The 26,032-nt window shown below is 43.5% G+C and overlaps 1 protein-coding gene across 3 annotated transcripts in view; it reads right to left on the bottom strand.

The window, feature by feature from the left end:
• Nucleotides 1-4,245: 4,245 nt before the first annotated feature.
• Nucleotides 4,246-26,032, bottom strand: part of LOC146180970 (protein zyg-11 homolog B-like) — a 95,895-nt gene continuing 74,108 nt past the window's right edge. For all 3 annotated transcript variants that reach the window (XM_084576206.1, XM_084576207.1, XM_084576208.1), the window contains exons 15-17: nt 24,102-24,154; nt 18,243-18,337; nt 4,246-17,319 (exon numbers count right to left, since the gene is read on the bottom strand). In XM_084576206.1, the coding sequence (XP_084432332.1) occupies nt 17,099-17,319; nt 18,243-18,337; nt 24,102-24,154 (369 nt within the window). In that variant the 3' untranslated portion in view covers nt 4,246-17,098. The remainder of the gene's footprint in view (nt 17,320-18,242; nt 18,338-24,101; nt 24,155-26,032) is intronic.

The raw sequence follows: 26,032 nt of genomic DNA, 5'->3' as shown, positions 1-26,032 counted from the left end.
CCACAATCAAGTGTCGACCAATTATTAACAAAAAGGCTGGGAGAGGTAAAAGTTAAATCTAACACAGATTGAGTGTGTTTCCTTATGAAAGTAGCCGAACAAAATTTCTACAGCAAAAGTTATGTGTTACCCAATCCCAAAGACGCTTGCCGCAATATCTGTCTTGTAGCCCCACGACACATGATGAGAATTAAAATCACCAGCCAAAAGAACCGAGTTCCGACAATTAACTAAAAGCAGATCTAGAGGTTTTGTATCTTGTACACTGCTAGGGAAATAAACATTCACTAAGGAAAATGGGCAGCGCCCTGGAATTTCAAAGTCTAGGGCCAATAACTCACAAACTAGAGAAGATAGCTGGAAAGAAATCTTAGCCCTGTGACAGAATTTTGTAGAGACAAATATAATTAAACCTCCTCCATTTGATTGGCGATCTTGTTGGAATGAATGATAATTTTGTAAGTAGAAATGCTTATAGACTGTTAGCCAAGTTTCTTGCAAAATAATTATATGTGGATGATACTGAGAAGAAATGTAAACTAAATCTGTTGAAGCTGTTAGAATTGAACGACAGTTTCACTGGATAACTTTTAGTGCCCCTATGATTGTGAAATCTGGGCAGCTGCAACTGCCTGCCCCAAAATAATCTCCTTTGGCTTTAATCCATGCTGATGTTTCTTTGATTTTGGTTGGGACTGCGGAGAAGAAGGTTTGGGCATGGGAGACCCACACCATTTTAGAATTCGTAACATCCGATTCCACCATCTCTACGTCATTAATGACTCCATCCTCATCTAGAGGAGTAGTCCTGTGAGCCGAAGCAACAGTAGTGCTTTCAAGCAGTTGAGACCTTTCCAAAGGCATGTTTGCTATGACGGGCTGTTCCTGATTACAGGGCTTGTGTTAGCTGAACTGCCAGACCGTTAGTAAAACACTCTGTGACAGTAGCAACTATTCGGTCGACCATTTTATACATTGATGCTTCCACAGCAGTCATTATCGCCTTTGAGACTGATGCACCCAGAGGCACACCTGATCGGGCTGACAAACCTGCATAACCATGTAATCACTCTTTAACCTCTGTTACAGCGTCACGACACAAGCAGCGTTTTCTGTCTATTACTTCTAAAATTTGAAGCTCCTGTTTTCGAGATGAACACTCCAAGGAGTTTGTAGCATGGGCTCCACCGCAAAGGCAGCATTTATCGTTTCGTTGTAGACATGACAAATGATGACCATTGCCACATTTGCAACACCGCACGGAGGACTTACAACCACGAGCACTGTGACCACATCGCCAGCAATTAGTACACTGCAGTGGCTTAGATTCAAGAGGATCCCCCGAAAGATCAATGGCCATGCTTTTATCTCTGACGGGAATGAAGTTCCCGCAAATGTGACAATCCCCGACTCTATTGGTACCCGCGTATTAATAACCTCCCGGCTGCAACGATACACCGCTACCACACCAGCCGCCGAAAGAAGGTCGAGAGTCTCAGCTGGAGTTAAAGAAGAGTCTACTCCTCGGGCCATTCTTTTTGTGCATGCAAGATGAGAAGGGTGAAGCTGCTCACCTGAAGCGATCCAAATGAATTGCATTTAAGCAGATCCTTAACGCAATTGAGGTCTGAAGATCGGCATAGTATCCCGCCACGTCCAAACTGCCTCACTTCTGTAATCGAGTCATACAGGGAAGAGGCTGCCTGGAGAGCAGCTCAAACAGTTCCAGGGTTAGTCATTTTGATAAATCCGTCATCCTTAGGCACCAGTGCTACAGGAATGTTTCGAACGTCAGATAGTTGGAACGCTTACTGAGGTAGATCATGAGGCACAATGTGTGAGCGCAGTGCGCGAACTTTCAACCTGTTTCATCTGTATAGATCCATCATCATCATCATCATCGCTGCTCGGAGCGTCGCATGCTGTGTGCCAGCTGGTTCTAAAAATGCACAGACGTTCGTGCAAGTGCTACATTACAATATTTTCTTGTTTTAAAATTTTCATTACACCGCGATGCTTAGCATCAGCAAACATCGTCTCCATTCTGAGCAGCTTGACACTTGAATGCCTTTTTTTAATTCTTTAGTTATTTCAAATAATGAGTTGATCAATTACACTAATTTTACTTAGCCTCACCAAGCAATGGCTTTCATTCTGGCCATTTTGACACCTTTGAACACCCTAGCAAATTTTCTTTAATTATTTCAATTAACTGGTCCATTACATACACTAAATTTTCTTACTTAGCATCAAGCATTGGCTTTTCGTTCTGAGTATTTTGATTAACTTTTTAGCCCACTTTACACCTTTTTAAAAAATTATTTATTGATTAATTACACTAAATGCTTTTGCATCATGTTATCTTTTCATTCTCAGCATTCGGCACATTTGAAATCCCTTTTTCCAATTTCTCATTTTTAATCACTTTAATTGATCGATTACTCAATCTTCTAAATCAATAACAAGCATTGGCTTTTCGTTCGAGCATTTTCACATTCTGAACCCTGGTCTTTTTGCTCTCATTTTCAATTATTTGAATTGGTCAATTACATGCTCTACATTTCCCTAATTAGTATCATAAAGCATTCGCTTTTCATTCTGAGCATTTAACACCATTGAGCCCCATTATTCCAATTTTTTTCATTTCTTTAATTCATACATTATTCAATTACAATGATTTCATTAACTTGTCATCGCCTGACACACACCAATCAATCAGCAATCATTAAAACCACGAAGTACCATGATACGATTTTTTTAAGCAGCACCCGATTATTTCCGGGACGTGGTGCCAACAACTACTGCTACTATATAAACTATGAAGACAGCAATGCCAACAGCTTTCTGGCCAAACAAGCTACATAAGCCATCGCTCAATATTTGTTCTTTCCAATTTTGTTTTCACAAAATGAACCCGATTTTACTATGCTTTGCCCGCAACAAGAATTAATCATGCGAAAGCTTAGTGAGATTGAATGTTGTATGAATGTAGGCTTCACTTGGATGCTTTAAAACCGAGCCTGGGAGCCCAGCCAATTTTTCTGGAGTAGGGTTTAGATGCTCTGCATCTTTGGCTATGTCATATAGGAGGTACCCCTTCCTGTTAGCCAGCTCTATCTTGTCTCTGCTTAATATGCTATAAATTTTATAAATCTTGAGCACATAAATTTTGTTGTTTCCGTCACATCTCATATAAAAAATTGATGTATACTATTCCATATTGGTTAGGCTCCTCTGGTGCAGGAGCCCCCAAGTCCCCTGATGCAACGTTAGAACCATCATCGAAACTTCTTTGGTGCAATTGACAGCACGCCTCTACGAGCAAAGCTGAAAACGAGAAAGGCAGTGAAGGTGCAGACTACAGTGGGCCAGGCTTCTACTAACTCGGCCATGTCACGTGGTCCTGTTATGTCACACAGCATGCCAACCCATCATGACTGGACATGTCACCTGCCAACAACCGCCAGCCAGAGTCGTTTTCCTGACTTTCGCTCACATTGCAGATGCCAGATGTTTTTTTTTTATAAGTGCATACCACAAGCAGCAGCGACTGCCAAATGTCAAATATGGTACATGGGGCCCAACAGCATGAAGTTGCATGTGGTCTGTGAGCAGAGCCATAGTGAACAGAATAGAGTACTTGCTGTTGGGCTAGTTGGTTTTGGTTCTTTGCTAAATAAATTTAACGGTGTAAAAAAACACATAGAGAGACAATGGAATGAAGTGCCGAGCAGGACGAAGTGGCATGGATGGGCGCTTGATCCTGTTTTCTATGTGTTTGTCTGTTTTTTACACTACTTCACATTAATTAGACCATTTAACTTCACATTAATTCAGACCACCTGAGACCTTTAAACTGCACTGGCATCGGGCATGCAAGAAGTATGAATTTTACAGATATTACAGCAAAGTTTTTCACGCTAAGCAGCCACACCATCATAAGGCATCTGCGAATATGAGACCATCCCTCATGAGTAGGCGTGGCTCGCCTGAAACTGGTGTGTAGGCATGGCCAGAGAGTCGCACGTAGGGATGGCTCGAGACTCATGCATGGGGCATGGCCCAAGCCTTGTACCAACTTCATCATTGGGCACACAGTGAGAAAGAACACCACGAAAATCTTTGAAACTTCTCAAAAGAACATTCTGAAATGTTTGGAGAGTGTTGCATACTGTGCGCTTCCACAGTAGCATCTGCAGCGATGAAAAATGGGCAACGTAACAAAGTTTCACACTGGCACGTTCAATTATATGTATACATATATATTTATGTGTATATATATATATATATATTTATATATAGTCTTCAAACAACAGCAACAGACTCTGAATCACCTCCTTTTTCTCAAAGAAAAAACCAACGAGGAAAAAGGAAACAAATAGTCGCCAACAATCAATTAGGGCTATCACAATAGTTTTCCACAACAGCACGACTTAACCAATCGCAGGCATTCAATAAAAAAAAGGGGGAAATAGTATCAGAAAATAAACACGTAAAAAACATCCACTTCTTGCCTGCAGCACTCTGGCACAAGCACCCTATCACTTTCCAGTTTAAACAACCAGTCAGTGAACACAAGTGTTAGCACTCACACACAAACACGTCAAGACAATAGTGGCTCACATTAACAAGTCTCAGTCATTGATTTTACTAGCCTGGTCGCACGGAGAAATACCATGCAATGTAAAAATAGGGCAGGAATGAAAAGCAAGCCTTTGTGGACAGCTTTCGATCATGTAGGCCAGGGTAGTTTCATTAAAAAGCAAGCAGCTCAGTAGCAGTTCATCTTGGTTACATATCATGTTTCTGGTATTACCAATCAGTTCAGCACTATTTCTTGAAATGCTTGTCAACGCTAATTTTACCTGTTTGTTTCTTTGGCCTTTGCAGAAGAATGCAAAAATCATGACGTGCCACAGATTTAGAAGGATGCTGATTGGAGCTACAGTCAGTGGAGAAACTACACCTGGTCGAAAAGGATCGAAAGGGAACTGAGAACAGAAAATGGCCTGTATCCACAGGGCACCGCGTTTTAATTATGCAGATCTCTGTAAAAAAAAAAAAAAAAAAAAAAAAAAAAAAAACAGCTACTCTAAGCTATAAAAAGACACAAAAATACTTCGTGCGTCACCATCAGCGGTCCCTCTCACAAATAAAAAGTGTGTGTTGACACCAATTTTGGGCCGAAGACACCAAAGGCCACGCTACTCTGCTATCCAATTAAACCCAGTGGCAATCCATCTTTTTCAGTAAGTAAACTGACTGGCAGGAAGATATCCAAGTCCAATTATCTCGCATAGAAATGCATTTTTCGCTGCTGGGAAGACATTAACATAGCCAGAACAAGCCAGAGAATAAATCTTTACTGAGATTAATAATTTGATGTCGCTGTCCTCAATGTCCCTTAGGAGCAGTTCTGGCCTCATCGTACATCCCAACTATTTTGCATCACTGATAAACTCCAAGTGCGAGGAACAAAATGGTGACGACCAACTGCCTGTGAACCCACTATGCTTTGATGATACTAGACTCCTGTGGCTGCTGCAAACCTCCACCAGCCCCAGCCCTTCTCTTCCTCTCTTTAATCGGTTCATACCTAGTCCATGGTGCAGAGTAGCCAGCCAGAAGTCTTTCTGGTTAGCATCCCTGTTTTCCTTCCTTTCTATCCAGCAAACACCAGTTACATCAAGTGCCACTCTGGTTCTTGCCATAAGTGTCAGCATCAGCCAAAGAATCTCGTTTAAGCAATACATCAACAGCAACTTGTCTCCGCTATTGCCACACCTCTACAGAAAACTGGCTTCAAAACACAGAATCTCAGCACATAACAAATAGGCTATACTAGGAACCAGCGGGAAATTGCACAAATAGCAGCCTGCAAAGGACAGCTCCCAAGAGAAGCCTTGCAACAAATTGTCCTGGTGATATAACTGTGCGTAAACTTTCACTCTCAAAAACCAAGCCACTGTCCACGAGACTGCTAACTATTGATAAGCCAAGCTGGTCAGCCAACAATGCTGCATGCCCACACAATAAATCATGCGGAAGCAGTTTTTGTAGCTTATGCTATTCATCACAGCTGTTTTTCCTTGCTATAACTTCCAAGTTCTGCTTCACATTCTGGTCTTGTTGACATTTGTGCACAACTGAGTGAACAACAGCATTTCACATGACTGCACCCAACGTGCAACAGTGCCCGAAAAGTCATGCAAAGGCTGGCCGTGTTCCAACTTTCAAACTTCGCAGTATGTAGCAATTATCAAGAACACAGTGTCACTCACACTGCAGCTACACAAGGTAAAACCACATGTTAAACTAGATATGCAACAGTCCTCAAATCTTTTCAATGATGCAGCAATTGTATCGTCAGGCGATTTCACAGGGAACGCAAAACATCACACAATGAATTCCCCCCAACAATCTTCACGTAAAACTGCGGGCCCCACACTGACAAAGCAAGGTTCCATCAAAAATCCATACCAACAGTCATGTCATTCTTTATGGCTGCAGAGCAAACTAACTGGCATGAAAAGAACGCCATGAGTGAACTATGACACCAACGACGGTACTGCACTGCATTTTGATATGCAGCCCTTGCCTGTTTGTAGCCATATTACCGAAAGTGCAATTAGCAATTCTAATGCATTGAACAGAGTCACCAGCTAGGCCTATACACAAGTCAGCGTATCCACACAGTAGACAAAGCACAAACAAGCATTCTGATGGCAGATCGATCAAGCTATAAACATAACAAGGTTGTGTGTCGGATTGTCTCTGCCATCAGGACTCGCAATCGACTGAGACGTACGAAGGTGATTCAAATGGAAACATTATTTAATAGTGTGCTATAATTTGGAAGCACTGTATGGTCAATTTGTTATTTTGCACGAGTCTTCTTTGTAAAAGAAGCAAACAGCATCCTTACAAAGGTGTCCGGCTCCACTGGTAATATCCGCCAAGTTATAGCATCAATCTGTGATACTTTTTTTTAAAAGCGAACATCTATCAGTGCAGTAATTCATATGCATCCCAGCAGCAACTGAATGAGTGTACTGGACAGATCAAAAGCGCCGTGTAACGTCCTTTAAGACTCCACATGGATAAAATCATTACTTCCTCAACAAAACAGTTGGGGTTATTCCTTTTAGGTATGCCAACGAAGTAATCTTCAAATATTACTGGATGAAAAAGGGAGTGACAGTGACTCGTGTAACAAACAAGGCATTCTGTATTTATTTTTCCAGATTGTAAATGATTATCCCACACAAACTACTGGACTACTTAAGCCCGAAGACTGACCACAAGGTAGCTTATTGTGGTCTACATTTTGTGGTAAGTAATTTAACATTACAACTTGCCTGAATTTTCCAGAACTGTCAAAAAACTGCTGTCAGCTGAGGCAGAACTTTTTGTTAAAACAAGTAAACTAGACAACTTATAGGTTGCGCCATCTGGCGAACTACGAGGCAATTGGTGTCCTGAACAAAGTGGGGATGAGCGGCGTAGTTCTCCACTGCTTTTCTTGTTTTGACAAAGTGTTCCGCCACAGCAAATTACAGTTTTTAATCAATTTTGGAAAATTCAGTATCAGAAAACAGACCACAGCAAGCTACCCTGTGGTAGCATTTGGAGCCTAATAATCCAGTAGCTGGCACATTATCTTTCACTGCCGGCAGTGATAAATGAGAAATATGAGTATGCATATGCGTGAAAAAAAGTCCTCTTCTGCAATTTCAGTAGCAAATAACGGTCTACCTACAGCATGACACTGCCAGGTATCATATTATCATTCAGCGGATGGGACCATCCGGGGCATGTTGCATGTCTCTCACGCCCACTTACATTACTGGCCTTGCCCACAATGTCTTTCCTGCATTCAAACAGCTCAGGGAAGCGAAGGGAGGTAAGCATTTGTGGACTGACTAAGAGGTGAAAATGGCGGCACACAAGCGGCTGCAGTTGTAACCGAAAGAACTCTTTCCTCATGGGGTATCCACGCAGTCGTGAAGTTGTAGACTACACGCAATGCATGCCAAGAGGACTGTTGAAAAATGATGAGTATAATAAATTGTTTTGGAGCACAGCTCTTATGCACCCGTTAGGCGGTTGAGCCGCGTCTGCAGTTGTTCTGTTGCCGGTGTAACTGAGAAAGAAAGCCACGAGAGTCACGAGACAAAAAAAAAATATGCTTAACTTAGCTAGGCCAGGATATACGTAGCGAAAGCACGTATGCCTGGCGTTGGGCTGCCTACTCCTCTCCAATCAAATCTAATCCCATCCAATCCAGTCTAATCTCATCATCATCATCATCAGCCTGATTATACCCACTGCAGAGCAAAGACCTCTCCCATATTTCTCCACTTAACCCGATTCTGTGCTAGCTGCATCCACTTGACCCCTGCGAATTTCTTAACCTCATACGCCCACCTAACTTTCTGCTGCCCCCTGCTACGCTTTCCTTCCCTTGAAATCCAGTTTGTTACCCTAAGCGACCATCCGTTATCCTCTCTTCCACTACATGTTCTGCCCATGCCCATTTCTTCTTCTTGATTTCCACTAGAATATCAGTAACTTGAGTTATTTCTCTGACCCACTCTGCACGCTTCCTATCTCTTAATGTTACCCCTACCACTTTTCGTTCCATAGTCCTCTGCGTTGTCAACTTAAGTAGAACCCTCTTGGTTAGCCTCCCCAATTCAGCCCCATAGGTGAATACAGGTAAGATGCAACTGTTGTACACTTTCCTCTTGAGCGATACCGGTAAGCTGCTAGTCATAATCTGCGAGTGCTTGCCAAATGCGCACCATCCCAATCTTATTTCCTTTTCATGGTCCGGATCTGCGATTACTACCTGTCCTAAGTAGACATATTCGCCTACTACTTCCAGTACATCGCTACCTAACGTAAACTGCTGTTCCTTCCCGAGGCTGTTGAACGTCACCTTAGTCTTCTGCAAATTGATTTTTAGGCCTAACTTTCTACTTTTCCTGTCTAGGTCACCAATCATTCTTTGCAGCTCATCTCCTGAGTTACTTAGCAAGGCAATGTCATCAGCAAATCGCAGATTATTGAGGTATTCTCCATCTACCCTTATCCCTAACTGCTCCCAATCCAAGTCTCTGAATACATCCTCTAAGCAAGCTGTGAATAGTACTGGGGAGATCGTGTCTCCTTGCCTAACACCTTTCTTTATGGGAATTTTGTTACTTTCTTTATGCAGAACTATGGTTGGTGTGCAGCCACTATATATATCTTCCAGTACTTTCACGTACGGCTCGTCTAACCCCTGATTTCGCAATGCCTGCATCACCGCCGAGGTTTCCAGTCTAATCTAATCGAATCCGAACCAATCCAGTCTAATCAAATCCAGTCCAATCAAGTACAGTTCATTCCAGTGAAATACAATCCAACCAATCCTGTCCAATTCAATCCAAACCTATCCAATCCAGTCCAATCCAGTCCAATCCAGTTCAATCCAGTCTTATTTACCTCACAGTGAATATTTGATGTTTCCAACTGAATGACCTTCGTACGAAACAGCTCACTGAACTGAACACCAAATGTGCAATCCAACTGCACTCAACTGACAAAGAATTTTCCTGCAGCACAGTGTGAAGGGGAGCCATTTCTGGTTTAGCAGCTCCATGCTGGCAGAAACCAAAATTGCTTCCATCAAAGCACATTATGCGTACACTGAATCATGGCCAACCATTCAGACAACCACGAGTATGCAATACAAACATTACACATCACATGCATTAAAACAATACTCAACTTGCAAACAAGGAATTAGTACCAACACACTGCAACTCCACAGCAATGACATTGTAACGGCGTGGTTTTATGCGTTCCTAATTCAACAGTGTATGCACACAACGGTAAACAGATCTTTCTAAGAATTTGTAAAAGCAGATTGATGAGGTACTCCTTATCTGGAGAGCCTGGATGCTATTGTTTCTAAGTTCCGCACCAGAAGTTCCTGCACTACCAGATTTGCCTTTGTTTTTAAGATGGTAATTACTTTTCTTTAAAACCCGGTGCCTTTAAGCCGCTTCATAATCATTCAGTCTCCAGGGAGTTTAAATGAAGTTTAAATCACCTACCTGCCATAATTATTGTGTCACATGCCATTCTTCACACCAACAAGAATATACTGATTGCACAATTCATCATCTCTTCCTACCGTACAATGCAGAGCACAACATAGCCCGGCCTCTCTGCACATGAAAAGTTATCGACGACTTAAGAATGGACTTGCAGCCATTTACCGCATGGAGGTGCCAGAGAGAAGTTTGTTCACACCCACATTTATAGAATTACTCCTAATATGTCACCCAAACCTTTCCGAGTTTCCCCTGCCACTCAAAACCTAAACAGGATTATTGAAAAAAGTCTGTCCGTTTAGCACCCCATGCATGATTAAAAGTGGCATCAAGCCTCAGTCTTCATTGTGAGTGGCTGCATGCAATGTCCTGCCCAAACGTCCTACTTGTTGCCACAACACTGAAGCTTGCACATTTAACCATGCGTTAATGCAACGGGTCTCTCTCAAGTGGGCAGTGCAGCGACTCTGACTATAAGTGAACACGATGCAATGCAAGCTATGTCCTCCATGGTGTGCAGACTGCACCCAAGAAAAATGTACGGAGAGCAGACAAACAGTAAAGGGTATCCCTGCTCTGCTGACGTGAAGTGATTTCAGCAGGCACGCACACAAATCTCCAAATGGGTTTGGCGGAAACGCCTTAAAATTCCAAACTGACAATTAGGCGCTGCTAGAAAGAATCACACAACTAATGAAACCAATGTAGCACGGTGAATATTGGCAGTGAAGGAATCCCTAAGCCGTCCTTTGGCTCCACGATGACCATGGTATGGCTCAAGAATGGTTAAGAAAATGTGCAGAGATGCTCTTCTCATTTTAAACTCCACTTGTAAAGGAGTAGAGGTAACAGAATTTTTGGTACATACTTTTTCTTTAAATGGAGTAGAGATAACAGAATTTTTGGTACATACTTTTTCTTTAAAACAGTGTGAAAGATGATAGTATACATGAATAATTACTATGCTCAATTCACTTACACCCCTTAATAATTTATAACTGAATTTATTTTTGTGCAGTTTCAGTTTTGGTTTCAGGTGCTGAGCGACGGCTGTGACATCATACGCATGCCTTGGTCACATCAGGGATGAAAAGAAACAGATATAATCATTGCTTATTTTTGTCTGTGCGATGTTGTTAAAGATTCCCAGATGGTCAAAATTACTCTGGAGCCCTCCACTACGGCATCCCTTTCTCATTGTCCGCTTATGGAGTGGTTCAGGTGTCCACAAAACAAGTGTGATAGATACTGCACCTTTCCTTACCTGTGAACCAATATATATAGCTTTTTGGCAAGCTTGCATAAGCATTTGTGCAAATTAAAATAAATGAAGTATCAATAAAACTGCAGTTTTTACACGTCTCGCATGACTTTAGCACGTCTTGATGCTACAACCATCTTTGGCAGTTGAAATGGAAAGCAAAAGTGCATGTGAGAAAAAATTTAATCAGTGCCTCCACTCCTTTAAGGGTATGATGCATAAACAGCTGCCGTCTTTGGATCTGTGTGTGCCTGAACGCATTTTGATCCTTTCTTAATCCCAAATCCCTTACTTTGTGCCTCTATTACCTCACCAACATAATCATCAGCCTGCACTCGTAACACCACCAGACACCAAAACAATTTCCCAGTTCAGCTAAGCCTTATGAATATACCTATGTGGCCTGAGGCTAGTGCAAGTCAAAATACATGCTCCCTGCCAGTGGTCTTGTTCCCCGCCTCGGAGGCTTCATGTCATGTGGTCTCTAATGTCATGCAACCTGTCAGTGCCCCCTGCCAACTACCACCTGCCACAGGCATGCTCGTCATTTTTCAGGTGAAAATTCGGACAACAAATTTTCCAGACAACAGGGCCTTTAACGCTATCGTTAACTTAAAGTGGCATGCACACTATGATGTCACCCTAAGCAGTGTCAAATTGAAGTCATACATTTCACACAGACAACACAAGCAACACAAATACTGACTGCACGAATTAATGCAAAGAAGGAGCACTTTTTGATTTCGAGTTACCTGGCACTACTGGTACAGCAGTCATGAAAACGTTATAATTTTTCTTTGTCCAGGCCAGCCACAGACTGTTTTGGCCACATGAGGCAAGGATCCCACCTGAGTGTCTGATTATATATATATGAATACAACAAAACAGATCGTGAAATGTTAAACACCTTTCACTGCCTCCAGCACTGTAGAAAAATGTGAGTGCTTAGTATTTAGGTCCAGTGTGTGTGTGCTGATAAACTGTGCCAAACTGAGTGTTCCTATGTCACAAGTCAGCCCTTGCACCACAAGGCCAACAATTCAACCTCACCCAATGTCCCTGGATTGAGGAGAGCATCTCTTTTGCCTTTTAGCCTGATCACTGCATGGTCTGCCACCAGATCAATGCATGCTCATTACCATAATTTCAGTTTTGTAAAAAAAACATGTAATCGTGTTGTGGTTCAGTTTATCACATACGAATCGGAAGAGCCAGTCAAGCAAGAGTCAAATTTTGTTTACGGTCGCCTTCAACACCAGGATAATGAAAGGAAGCAGCTAACATTCAGATGCTTTGAGTGCTGCAGTAGCAGCAGCAGCAAAAAAAAAAAAAAAAAAAAAAAAAAAAAAAAAAAAAAAAAAAAGTGCTCACATACAATTTACGTTTTCCTTCCAATATACCTCACTACTAGGTAGCCTTTCAAGGATTCTCATCTACAAATAATAGCAAGCAGTTCTTAATGTGTTAGGCATGGCCGCTTTCTATAGGAAATATAAGACAGTGCACTGAAAGTGAAAAGCAATCACAGAAAACAAATTGAATCTCTTCAAACCGTCCCCCCCCCCCCCTCCCCCCCATTTACAACACAGCCTTTTCTCTCTCTCTGTGCCTTTTTGCAGAAATGGTCAAGCATGAACAGGCATGAAATATGTAGAAGCAGACACAAGGGTCTTGCAGCAGCACACCACTCAACGAGCATCGCAACTGCCTTGTTCCTGGTCACGCCACGTGCAGAAACCCACAGGCCAGCCGCTGTTAGGAACGGCGTCAAGGATTATTTGGCAATGAAATTGCTTCTAGCTAGTTCCCTCAGGCTGCTGCACAACTTTGAGAATGTTCCCCTATCCCCATAAAGGAAAGCCGTATTCCCAAAACATGGTCGCCACTATCAGCCGTCCCGAGTCCATTGTAGGGCAGACACCTCCAGTTATATTTCACGCCACCTATCACTCAAGCTCATCAACTATTTCCATACCGCGTCCATTGAGCATCGTTAGCCCGCTAACGATGACTTCGAGTGCCGATTTTGAACAATTCCGCGTCGCTCTTGGACACGCTATAATATCTAGTGTATAGTCGGATAACTGAAGCTTCGATTTTGATGCTGTTTACATTTTTCTCGCGTAGCGCCTATTTTTGAGCGCGCTCCGAACACGTGGCAGCGTCTCAGTTGCATGCGAGAATGGCGGCATTCACGTCGACGACACACCCTTCGAAACGTCGCAAATCTGACTAAGCACTATCTACGACCGATTTTATCGATGACCCAAGCAGGAGTGACTCTGAAGATGCTGCCTTATCATTAGAATTCAGTTCCGACCCCGATGACGATGGATACCAGCCCGGAACATCGGCGGCCACACTTTGTCGGCCTGTTTTGCATGCGTCTGGGACCGCTCTGGATGTTTTGTTTGTGCTGTTGGTTTCATTTATCTCATTCCCAGGGTGTCAACATCATTTTGGGCACGATATCTTGCCTCCCGCAAAACAGGAAGTGGCGTCCTGCCCAAGAAGAAAACCGGGCATCCGTTTCGGCATGGCGCTCTGCAGCGGCCCTCGTAGATTGCTCATTATGCATCAAGAACAGTATTCAATACTGCACTTTTATTTTTTCACAGGGAGTGGCCAATATAATGTTCTGCATATTGTGCATCTTGAAAAAAATTTTAAATTATTGTTGTTTCATTTGCAAGTCCATTTCATCAAGTTTTGTTCAATCAAGTTTTTGGGAAATTATATTGTGTGTTACAACCCATAACTTCATATTCAAAGTTGTATGCCTAAAAAGCGAGTCTATTTAGCTTTCTTTTGGTGTATTATATAAAATTTTAGACCCCATGATAGTTTTTACAAAAAAATCTACTGAAACTTACAGAAAACGGTCATTTTGCCCATGGTAGGGAAAGAGTTAACCATGCTCACTCCTTCCCTTCATGCGTGTTCTTCTGACTCCTCAAAGGAGGTAACTGACAGGAGCTCACAACGCGGAACATAAATGAAAAGCCACCAAGCTTTCATTGCAACCGTTTGCTTACATCCCATAACACACAGCTCGCACAGAAAGCAAACCAGCCTAGCAAAAATAGTTGCAATTGTCAAAATATTTACAGATATTGCATTTGACTAATGCACTTTGTTGAAAGGGACATTAGGGGAGAATACCAGGCCCAACTGGGAGGAGGGATTAGTGTATAAAGATTCCACAAATATCACTCTTACTGAGAACAGAGCTTCAGTATGCTGGAAGATTACTTAAAAGGAAACGACCCAAGAAATGTTACCTCAGAATTCCAGAAATCGTGCCAAAAATTCACTAATGGTCATTGTTTTCACTTGCCACACTATTTGGTCACGAGGATGTGCGATAGAGAGAGAAATGCAGGGCAGCTAGTAATTGCAAAATAATGAAACGCAAAGTGTTGTCTACTGCTCGTGTTGCTAAGTCAGCCTGCGTGAAGCGCCTTTCTCTGATTTGCTAGGAAATAACTTTGATGGAGAGGTACCCTTTTACAAATGGCACCAAAAGAGGAGTGTGAAGTGGAGAGCCCATTTTAGATTTTCTCAAAAATACAGTGACGTTTACATGTACAAAAGGTACCAATTGTATTTCCTAAAGGTGAAATACCAGAATAAAAAAAAGTTGTTTCCATTCATCGAATATAGGGGAAGCCCCCAAGAGGAGTAGGTTTGTAACAAGGGAGTAATTACTCATTGACATCCACCCAAGCGCAGCCATATGGCGACAAAGGAAAGTATACATCTTTCCTTTGTAGCTGTATGGCTGCGAGCTTTCCTTTGTCGCTGTATGGCTGCGCTTGGGTGGATGTCAACAAGTAATTACTCCCTTATTACAAACCTACTCCTCTTGGGGGGTTGCCCTAAATATTCTATCAATACCATTCCCACTTCGAGTTATTGATCAATTTGCTCTTGCCCTACCGTCTGCTCTACTGACCGTCCTGGTTAGCTCAGTTGGTAGAACGACTGCCCCGCAAAGGCGGTGGTCCCGGGTTCGATCCTCGGATCAGAACAAATTTTTCTTTAATTATGAAGTTTGAGAAAGCTGTATAGCTTTCCTTTGTAGCTGTATGGCTGCGCTTGGGTGGATGTCAATGAGTAATTACTCCCTTATTGTTTCCATTATAAGTGGCCCTTTTAAAAGTTACCTGACAACTGCTAAGGCTGGAACCGTATTCAAGTTCACTGCACGTCACCTACAGTTTCACTTAATAAAGAAAAAAACACCATGCTTTCATAAGCATTATAGTCTTATCCATTGGTTCACTAATTGTCCCTGCCCTTTGTGACCATTTCTCATAAGCCAGGATGCACGCAATCCCTCCTGGAAATAGCGTGCATCTTCATCCTCTATATAGACAACAAGGATATCAGTGCGGCTGTACTTGCTAGACTTTAGAAGCCTTTTTGTGCAGCTGTGCAGTGGTATTTGCTTGAGTGAAAATTTTCTTTTGCCCGAGTGAAATTTTCTTCGTCCAAAAACAAGGGGAACTTCATCACATTTCCAAAACCCTCTCCCTGTGAAATACTCTTCACAGTGGCTGGCCTGGACTTTCTACGAGGTGGCACATCTCACTAAAGCAACAGCCAACTTCCTTCCCTTTCTGCTGGTCCTCTCCCGGTGACAAAACACCTGTGCTCTACGAGTGATCCCTGCGATATGCATGTGTCTTCTATCCTGCAGACTGTGTGAAACCTTACAGTAAGCTCCGGAAATAGCAGCGCTCATGTCGTGGTTTTGTTCTCTGACCCTTTGTTCCTGACCGCTTTCCTACCTGGCTGCAATGGTAAATGCTTAATCTCACACCTGAGCTACTTGAAACGAGTCAACAGCACACTACTACCGCTCCTAGTGGCACACCCTTTACTCTCTGCACACAAGCATCTGTGAGGCAAATCGTTGTGTGCGCCATGTCACAACTTGGCCAGAAACGCTGCACTGTTTTCTCACTCCAGGCAGGTGATGGACTGACGGACTAATAACAGAGTAATGGGGAATGTGGAGGTGCAGGGACTTTCAGCAGACAAAAATTAAAAGCAAACAACAAGACTACCACTATGTTCTCACTCACCTCAGGAAAAGTAGAACTAAAATGACTGAGTCGCATAGATTCTTTTCTGAACAAGCCTGTCACAGTGGCTTTCACATCATCAACACTTAGAAGTGAGAGAGAGAAGACTGGCAGTTAGCACGAGTGGAGCGATCACATGACCCTGGAAAGCCTGACAATGAAGACGGTCATTGTCCAGAGCATAAATAAGTGCAGAATTGACGGCATCTGCACTCGCGCGTACAAGTGAGAAGACCTTCCAGGTAGCAGTGACTTCCGCAGCGACAATCATGCGAAAAACTGCTGAGGAAAGTTATGTCAGCAGAATGCAACACGGGGGCTGCAAGACCTAAAATAGTGACACAATTACCAGAGGCAGTCCTTGTACTGCTTTTCATGCATTAATGACGACTGCACACAACTGCAAATCCTCAAAGCCATTGGCATAGGTCCATGCATGATCAACAACTGGTAGCCCAAAGACCGGCAGTCAGCAAACCATGTGAAGCATGCAGGCATGGGAGTTGGTGGACGCCAGGCTGGCAGGATCTAGTCCAAAAGTTTTGGCCACGGAGTCACGCAGTCTGCGGCTGTACGTCACCGAAGTCTCAGGGGGCAAACAAAGAATTGGCCTAAGTCCGGGGGCAACACTCCCGGTGCTGCTGTCATTGACAGATGTCCGGTAACGTTGTGGCACCAGTGGCCGACGTGGCGGTGGTCACCGCTGCCACACCGGCACAGGTGGCTAGTCGCTCCTGGCTTTCCACGACGGCCACAATATTGCGGCAGATGCGGACAACAGCCGGATGAGTGTCTGGGTTGTCCAGCATTCCCTGAAGCACATCCACGCCCTGCTCTTCCAGCAACATGGCACAGTAGCGCTTGGCTGCACAGAAACACAGTGGGGGCATTGTATAGTACAATGGCCAACAGTCTGTCTTACAGCCCACTGGAAAAGAAGCTACAGCAGACATCAGACAGCAGAGGGGGCAATTAACCATGCCATTTCGTATGACCATAATCAAGCACTACTGTACAGAAGAAGCCTCGGGGTGCCCAATTTTCCAGGCTCACAACTCGCCTGACACTGATGTCTGACAACGCCTGGGCCTGTATCCAGAGTTTGCATCGTTATCGAAAGTGTCGCTATTTCCACAAATTAAGCCACAACCGGATGTCACTGCCAATTCCAGTTCCAGCGTTTCCTCCAATCAGATGACTCGAGGTCAGGGAGCTAGCGACACTTTTGATAACGACCCCTGACCCTTCAGAGATAACAACCCTGACCCTTCAGGGATAACGACCCTGACCCTTCCTCACAGTACCATGCACTTTACTCAACATGGTGTTAAGGCTCTCAGAAAACAGATACCATGGTACGAGTGGAAATCTGTATGCGTCTTGGACAAGGCTCTGACTGACCAATTAAATCAAGCTGTTCAGACAGCATTTTGTCTGTTGTCACGGACACCCCAGAAAATTTCTTTGTTGGCATCTTACACCACAAACTGCACAGAACCTCTGGACAAGTCCTTTTCCTCTTCTCGGGAAAAGTGGAGGAACGGAGGGTGTGGGGGGCCTATTGCAACTTTTGACTACGGCTGAATTAATGGGAAAGGCCTATATGTTGAACTGGAAACAGTGCACTGCATGCGGCTTCTGCAATTCCACCTTTCAGGTTGGCCTGCTGCATCCAGTCACAAGCAGAGTGACCGACGTCTGCTTCAATGAGATGTCAACATGAGAACAGTAGTCTTCGCTGTGCCTAACAATTGTGCATTCAAGTCACATCACAGGAGAAAGACGTACGGTTCTTAGAGCAGACGTGGTGCATGGCCCACACCGCCCACAGCTGCACCTCGAAGGCCGAGCACCGCAGCAGGGGGAAGAACGGGTTGAACGACCTGCGACAAAATCATGGCCGAAGGAGCAAAGGGTAAAATTAAGCCAGTCAAGACATTACTTCAACACACACCAGGGCTGACATAAATGCTGCCCCAACCTTAAACACACACACATGACGACACATGCAGTATGCTATTAAATATCAGTCTCTGAATTAAAGGCAAACAACTGCATGTGAAAGCTGCACAGGGGTTCCAAGAAGTGGCACAGCAGAAGACTCCAAACATATCTCTACCTCTCTTACCTTATTATTAGATCTACCGTTTTCTTCCCCATACCTCCCTGCGTTCCCCTCAATTTTGTTTGAACCATTTTCATTTAATACACCTTCCCAGAGGTGGAAGCAAGCTCAAGCATGTTGAAGCAGCTTTGGAAGCAGTAATAAAGCCATTTTGGAGCAGCTTTGGAGCAACAAAACGAGACTTTTGGAGCATTTGAATTACATTCTGGAGCAAGTTTTCTAAAGTTTTCTCTTCCTGAAATAAAAACCTCCAAACTGATTCCTCTTTATGTAAGTTCAATGCCTTTCTAACTTTGCACTCATCTCTGACAAGACAAAGCATGTGAAGATATAATAAATATAACATAGGCTGACCATAGCAACAATTTGGAATAGACTAGCATCAACGGAATGCTTGCTGGTGCAGACCTAAATTATTTGCCTATTTTCACTCGATAGATTAAAATGTCGAGCCTACCACTTCGATGCGCTCAAGCAGTGCCACTATTTAGAGTTCAGATTAATGGGCACTACATTTTCACTCTCTATCTGGTGCACATCCTTTTCAATCATATGTCTGTGCTGATAAATGTCTAAGCACTGGTCAGCAGTGCCTTCAGGAAAGATAGACGGCACTGAAAGATAGCTTTTTCATACTTCAGCTTCTTTTTTTACTTCCCTGCCTCCTGCCAATAGTTATGCCATTCTTTGCTTGAGCAATGTTGCGGTTCATTTTTATCATCTTGGCAAAGGCCCTGTGTGGCTTCCCAACACTCTTGAGAAGCTTCCTAGTGGTTGACACTTTTGGCATGCCAACCTATAACGCTTCAAGTATGATTTTGTCTGCCATAGGCCTGACAAGCTAGTCGGTGACAATGAGGCCCGATGGTGAATGAAGTCGTTTTCAAAGCAGAACCATTACAATAACTCATGCAGTTTTTGCAGTCGGACAAGTTTCCCAGCGGCTCACAGTAGTTTGCGCTATCTGCTCTCGCTTCTTTCTCCACCAGTGATTCAAACGGCTGGGAGGAGGTGCTATCTCACTTGCACAGTGCATTTTTTTTTTAATTAGTTTCCTCCAATCGCATGTGGCTCACACTAAATTTGTTTGCAAACAAATATTTATTATGCTCCATACTTCCCTCTCTAACAAAAATTTTATTTGTATTAAGCCCAGTGCAAGATGTGTTATATCTTTGGCCCCAGTGAAGTGACATTGCTCCCGCATTCTGCTAAATTTGATGGCAGAACATAGAGGCAGCCAGTTTGGAGCAGTTTTGGACCAATATTGCATATTGGAGCAGGATAGAACTGGAAAAGCAGTTTGAAGCAGAATGGAGGGGTGGAGCAGCACTTCCACCCCTGCCTTCCTGTTCCAATGCCTCACTACCTATAGTAAACTGCTGTTCCTTTCCGAGGCTGTTGAACATTGTTATCTGCATATTAATTTCTACACAAGACACACCATTCTGTTTTAAGCCTGCCTAGATAGTTTTTTGCAATTAACTCCAGAGTTACTTGGCAAGGCAATGTCTTCAGTGAATCACAGATTACCGAGACATTCTCTACTAACACTAACGGCCATTTGCTGTCAATTCACTTCTCTCAATACCTCCTGTAGATAAACAGTGCATTGTGCATTCTGCATTTTGCCTCCATCCAAGCGCAGTCAGCATGGTTGAGATTTAATAGAGTGGCCCTGGGTTAAGCTGCTAAGCTTCATACCTTAAAACTAAGCTCCCACAGTAGGTTTTCAGCACTGTCTGCCTTCACAGGGGTAAAATAAAAGTGTTCAAAAACAAATTGAACACACATACTGAACTGAATACCAAAATACCTGTGCAGAGTGAAAAGAGGCAAACATTACAGTCCTTGCCTTTTGCTGTTTTTCAAAACTCTGAATGGTCTTTCTTGTAATTGAAATTAAAGTGTAGACCTGGCTGACATTATAACAAGAATGGTAGTGAACAAGGATATTACACAAAAGCATCAATGGCTCCTATCTGTCCTTCAGGCAGATCTTTGTTAGCGTACATGCACTGTGATACTCGCTTAACTATTATTCTCTTATAATTGTGCCTCTATTAACCCACACACACACTCATTATCACACAGTCATAAGATATATGAAAGACCCCCCAACATAAATATAAAGCCCCAATTTATGCGTGCCGTAAGAACGTGCCTATGTGGCCTAGGGTCAGCATGTCTAAATCGGTATCCAAGTGTCCCAGAACGTTGCTCCAATCTCAAAAGCGAGGCCAGAGTTGGCAGTGCCTGCCAAATTCGGTCATGTCATGTGACACTACGATACCACAAAACCTGACGACCAGTCAGTGCACGGATACGTCACACAACGCCAATGATAACGCCGACTGTGGATTTTCAGATTTTCTGAGCGAGGCCTGTCCTGTTACAAGATCAGTTACATTTTCCTGCTCATGGGCCACCTTCATCTGGAAACCCTGAACTCCTCCTCCCCCTGTACTGTCTCTCACTACATCTCCCTCCGGCAATTTCAATTTAGATGCAATACCTTCGCTTTTCTAATCGCACTGCACGACTGCGGCAGTACCATGTTTTTTGCAGCTGTAGAATGTCTCAATAAAGCTTCTTTTCCTTGTGTTTTGTGACCTCTGCAGAGGACACTGCCTAACCAGAAAAGTGCCTTTAACACTGCCACGTTAAAAAGGCACAATGACTTTCATAGAAATGCATGTTCCTTCATCAGATGGCACAAAATTTTATGCAACCTCCAACAGGGACATAAAAATTTAGTGAGGGAATAAAATCAATGAATTGATAGATGATTATGTGGTAAATAAAATAAGTAAAACCTCGTTACAAGAGACACTCAAGGGACCCGAAAAAGATGTCTCTTGTAACCAAGGTCTCTTGTAACCAAAAGAATTCCTACCAACTCGTATGTGCAGCAGTTTAGATTCCCTTAACTAAATTCTGTTCCATATCAGTGTCCTGTTTTGTTGCACTATGTCAGGAACCAAGAAGGAGTGCCTCTTGACTGGAAAGTCAGAATGTCCTTATTCAGCCCCTGTCAACACATTCCTGTGTGAGTCAAACAACAGGGACATTTTGACGTGCGACTGAAACAATAAGAACATTTTGACTTTCCTGTTAAGAGGAGGTTCCTGATGTATTGCAGCAAAAAAAGGACACTGATTCAGTTAAGGAAATCTAAACTGCCGCACATACGAGTTGGTACGAGTCAGCTGCGTTGCATGAGCGTACCCGAGTTGTCTCTCTTCTAAATAGTGAAGAAGTTACTTTAAGGACCTGCAAAAGTTGTCCTTAGTAACAAAGTGTCTCTTGTAAGCATGTCTCTTGTATGCAATGTTGTTAACATGGCAAACATAAGAAAACCAACCAAACCATTTTCAAGTGTCTCTTATAACCGAGTGTCTTTTGTAACCATGTCTCTTGTAACGAGATTCGCTGTATTACAACAGCTGCATAAGCAGCTACATTGCATAGAAACTGCAGTGGGATAATCAGAATAAGAATTAAAAATTACGGAACACATTTGTAAGTCGTCTTTCAAGGGCCCAGACAAGACCCCAATGTAAGAAAGTAGAGTTACAAACCTTCCCTTTTCCAAAAAGGAAAAAAAAAGGTACCTAAAATATTGTGCAGCCTAGAGATAAATCTCAGCCGAATCAACAGGAAACAGCACGAAAAATCTCAGCGGCTGCTCATGACTTACATCGCTGGAACAATTTCAGTCTTCATCAAGAACTTCCGATAACATGTCATCGGTCAGCACGCCAGCGGCGGCAACATCGTCATCGCTTCACTGAAGTGACGGTCGCCATTGTTGTAGAGTGCAACGGCAGCGGCAACAGGCCCCAAACACAGTCGAACAGAGCAGTGGGCGCTTATTTTCATGATTCACGCATCGTCACCATCGCATCACAAGCAATCGGGACAAAGAAATCAGGCTTGCAGTCAGTGCCACCATCGCAGCCACGGGACAGCAGTTGCAGTCCTTTAACAGGAAAATACAGACTCGCCACCCACCCTGATGATGATGATAAGGCTTCTTCCTTTGAAGCGTGCAGCCACCAACGCCACCTAGCCACTGCTCACATGATCCGCTATCATCATCACCACATTTTGTGCCCTTCAGCTTTTTTTTTTTTTTTTTTTTTTTTTGCTGCTGTTTTTCGTTTTTACAGAGCAGTGTGCAGACCGGCTCGCCTCGTGTAGGTTTCCTGTTGCCTGCCCGCTGTGGGTGCACATCCATGCTGTATCGCACGGTAACGCAGGACAGTCGGTCGGTAGCCCTCATCCTCTGAGTTCTCGGAGTTAACCGATGTCCGGGCAAATGCCTCCGAGATAATGAGCGTCTGCCGCCATTGAACTATATACACAGCCTTGCCGGGACCACGCAGCGAGTCCGAGTTTACAGAATTTCTGAGTTAATGAGATCCGGATAAACGAGGTTTTACTGTACATGGTCACACACTTGTAACGTTATATCTGCTGTGGGAATTACCCGGCAGTGCAGTTTTGGAACACGGCTGAACTTTGGAGGTATTCTGCAACTACAATCAACACATCTACAGCCACCAGACACAAAAGGTTGCATGGGCCCTCCATGGGCTCAACTTGTACTAAAGCAGGGGCTTGCGCAACAACTACCAAACCACTGCACAAAAGCCTACATTTAGCAAAACTTTTCGGCTGCAAACTTTCTGGTGCACAACTGGCAACACAAAACACAACTCAAAACGCCAAAAAACGCCAGGCACGACCACCAGGTTTCACTGTACTGCCAGCAACGCACTAGGAGACGAGGTCCACAGGCAGAGATCAAGAAAAATCAACGAATAATACTGTTTAACGTGTGCGCTATCAGGCTCACTGTCATCAATGAGTACAGATTAATTCCAGCCACCACCTTCTGGTGCGCAATAAACCTAAACGTACGGTGGTTTCCCATTCTGACCCAAAAAAAATGACTCCGGCTTAGATCGGCTAAGCCCGGCTATGCAAGCAAAAGATTTGTTAAACTTAGTTATTCTGCACTGTTAAGCCAGGTTAGGCTCACATAGGCCTGAACCTAGTTTAGAGAGTGGAAGCTCGATTAAGCATGGTAGGACACGGTTTTCTATGGCTTAGCCAGTCCATGGCTGTCTGCAAACATCAGGAGCACAACAGACTGGTCTCGACAAAACGAAGGTGTCTCGGACCTTTTGAAGGTGGAGATCCCAGGAGCAGCGGTGACGGGAAAGAGTAGGCAGAAGACTAAAAAGCTGTGTGGCATAGTGTGAGGCCATTTTGTATATTTGCTGGATATAAACCAGTAGAAATGAAGTCTGCCAGGTGTGTGAAGAAGAAGAAACAGCAGGTGTGCAAAGCAGAAGAAGTGAGCAGCAGAAGAAGAAGCACGGTGTCGGCTTCTGGCGCCTGAGGTCAAACTGCCGGTGCCGTTGATCTTGGCTCGGAGAGGCTAGTAAACCTCTCGCCTTAAAACCAGGCTTTGGTAATGGGACAATGGCAGCAGTAATGTGTTCTTTGCTCACCTGTAGGCAACCATCTCCGTGTCAGGACTCTTCCAACTCTGAACCACATCACCCTGCAAGGAGGAGGCCGGAAACCAAGTGAGAATAAAACACGCACTGCACCATACAATGCACACTGTTACAGCACAGTAGAGTGCCGATGCATGCCAGGCAACCATCCCGCAGCGTTTTCACTGGAAGTCGTAACATCGTGTCAGCCAGTGCACACAAGTCAAAGCCTCAGCTCAAAGCTCGATCATGCAATGCGATTAGACTATGCGTCGGCCGCTGGCAAAACAAAAAAAAAGGTTCCTTCCTAACTGGACTAAAATTGTCTTAGTTTAGTAAAGTGCAGCATGCTGCACTTTACTAAACTAACACCACTCCAAAGCATTATCTAAAGAGTAAAAACAAAACTTCCTCTACCGCACTCTTGCCACAATGAGAGCCGCCTTACTGCCTGCTCTCATTCTGCATGCTGCAGCAATACAGTCCCAGCAAACAAATGGCTCTGTCAGTATAGTCAAAGCTCGTTAATTCAAACCTCGATAATTTGAATTTTCGGATAGTTCGAACCACACTACTTGGTCAGGGCAAGCTCCATAGAGGTTTGTCTATAAAAAACTCCCATTATTTCAAATACGAGTTGGTTCCGCTACGGATAATTAGAACTATGCACCGCGAAGTCTGGACGGCCTAGCACCCAGCACATGGCCAAAGAAACGCCTCTGCGATAGGGAGGCATCGTCGAGAGGCTGCGCACATACAATTGGCATTTTGGAAAATTCACCGTAACGCAAATGGTGCTTGTCAGTTTTTTTGAGGCCATTCATAATTCGAACATCGAATAACTAGAACTTTTTCCCAGTCTCATGAAGTTAGAATTAATGACCTTTTAGTGTATTACCACAGCATACCTGCTGACCTTTTCAAATTTCTGTAAAGTGCACAAATTTGAACCTTCACCCCATATTTTATCAAAAATTATTTTTATTCATGAAATGATGACTGAAATTATCAAAATCCTGATTTTCTTGATAGCATGCTTTTCCACCGGAAGAGGCCGTTATGAACCATCTGTGGAATCACCAGTAGCTCTAATGTTGCATCTTTCGTCGCGTATCTATAGGGGAGAATGAATACACTTTCAAAGCATAATAATGGTCACCTCTGCAGACTTTTCAATGTATTATTGTTAGTCTATGCCTGTTATCTTTGCTGGGCCTTTGTTCATGGGCCCTTTGCATTGGTCTGGCTTTTTTTCTTTTTCTGTTTTGCACAACCAGCTGTAGGGTCACATGCAAAGCGACTCTCAGTCGTTTGTAGCCATTGCACGGTTCACAGTGTGATGTGTGCTCAGAGCCTAAACAGCACTTTCTAGTGTTTTGGAAAAAATATGTGTGAAAATTTTCCTACTTAGTGCTTTCAAGTGCTTTGGAAACTGCAGTATCAAAATTTTCATTTCTAGTGCTGTCAAAAAAGGAGACAAGTTCCGCTTTTGTACCACGGGTATTTTGTGATTTGGACATTTCACAAGGTGGCAAGAATGATATCAAGGTCTGCACCATTTCATAATAAACCAGGAATATGTGCAAGTGCTGAATGGCCAGCCACGCCTGGTAACTGGAATTGCGAAAATGTGGGGAGGCTGGAGCGTAAGTGCATAATTTAGAATCCCCCTCTCTCCCTTGCCACTGCGCAATTTTTCGAACACCCAATTTTTCGGACATGGTTGATTATTCGGACATGGTTGATTATTCGGACTTTTTCCCGGCCCCAGGACATACCTTATAAAGTCAATGTATTACGCTGCTCAAAATTTCGGACACTCTACGGAGGGTTATTCGATTTTTCGGACATTCCAAGCGTCTGCCGGGCCAACTGCCACACATTTTGAGCGGTGTCGCAGCCATCTTGTTTGTTTACTTTTTCCTTCGATAGCCCCGAAACCG

The sequence above is a fragment of the Amblyomma maculatum genome, chromosome 8 (genome assembly GCF_055883805.1).
Source record: "Amblyomma maculatum isolate TAMU_Amacu chromosome 8, ASM5588380v1, whole genome shotgun sequence".
Classification (NCBI taxonomy): domain Eukaryota; kingdom Metazoa; phylum Arthropoda; class Arachnida; order Ixodida; family Ixodidae; genus Amblyomma; species Amblyomma maculatum.
The sequence above is the reverse complement of the archived record's forward strand: the minus strand, read 5'-3'. Positions and strand labels throughout refer to the sequence as shown.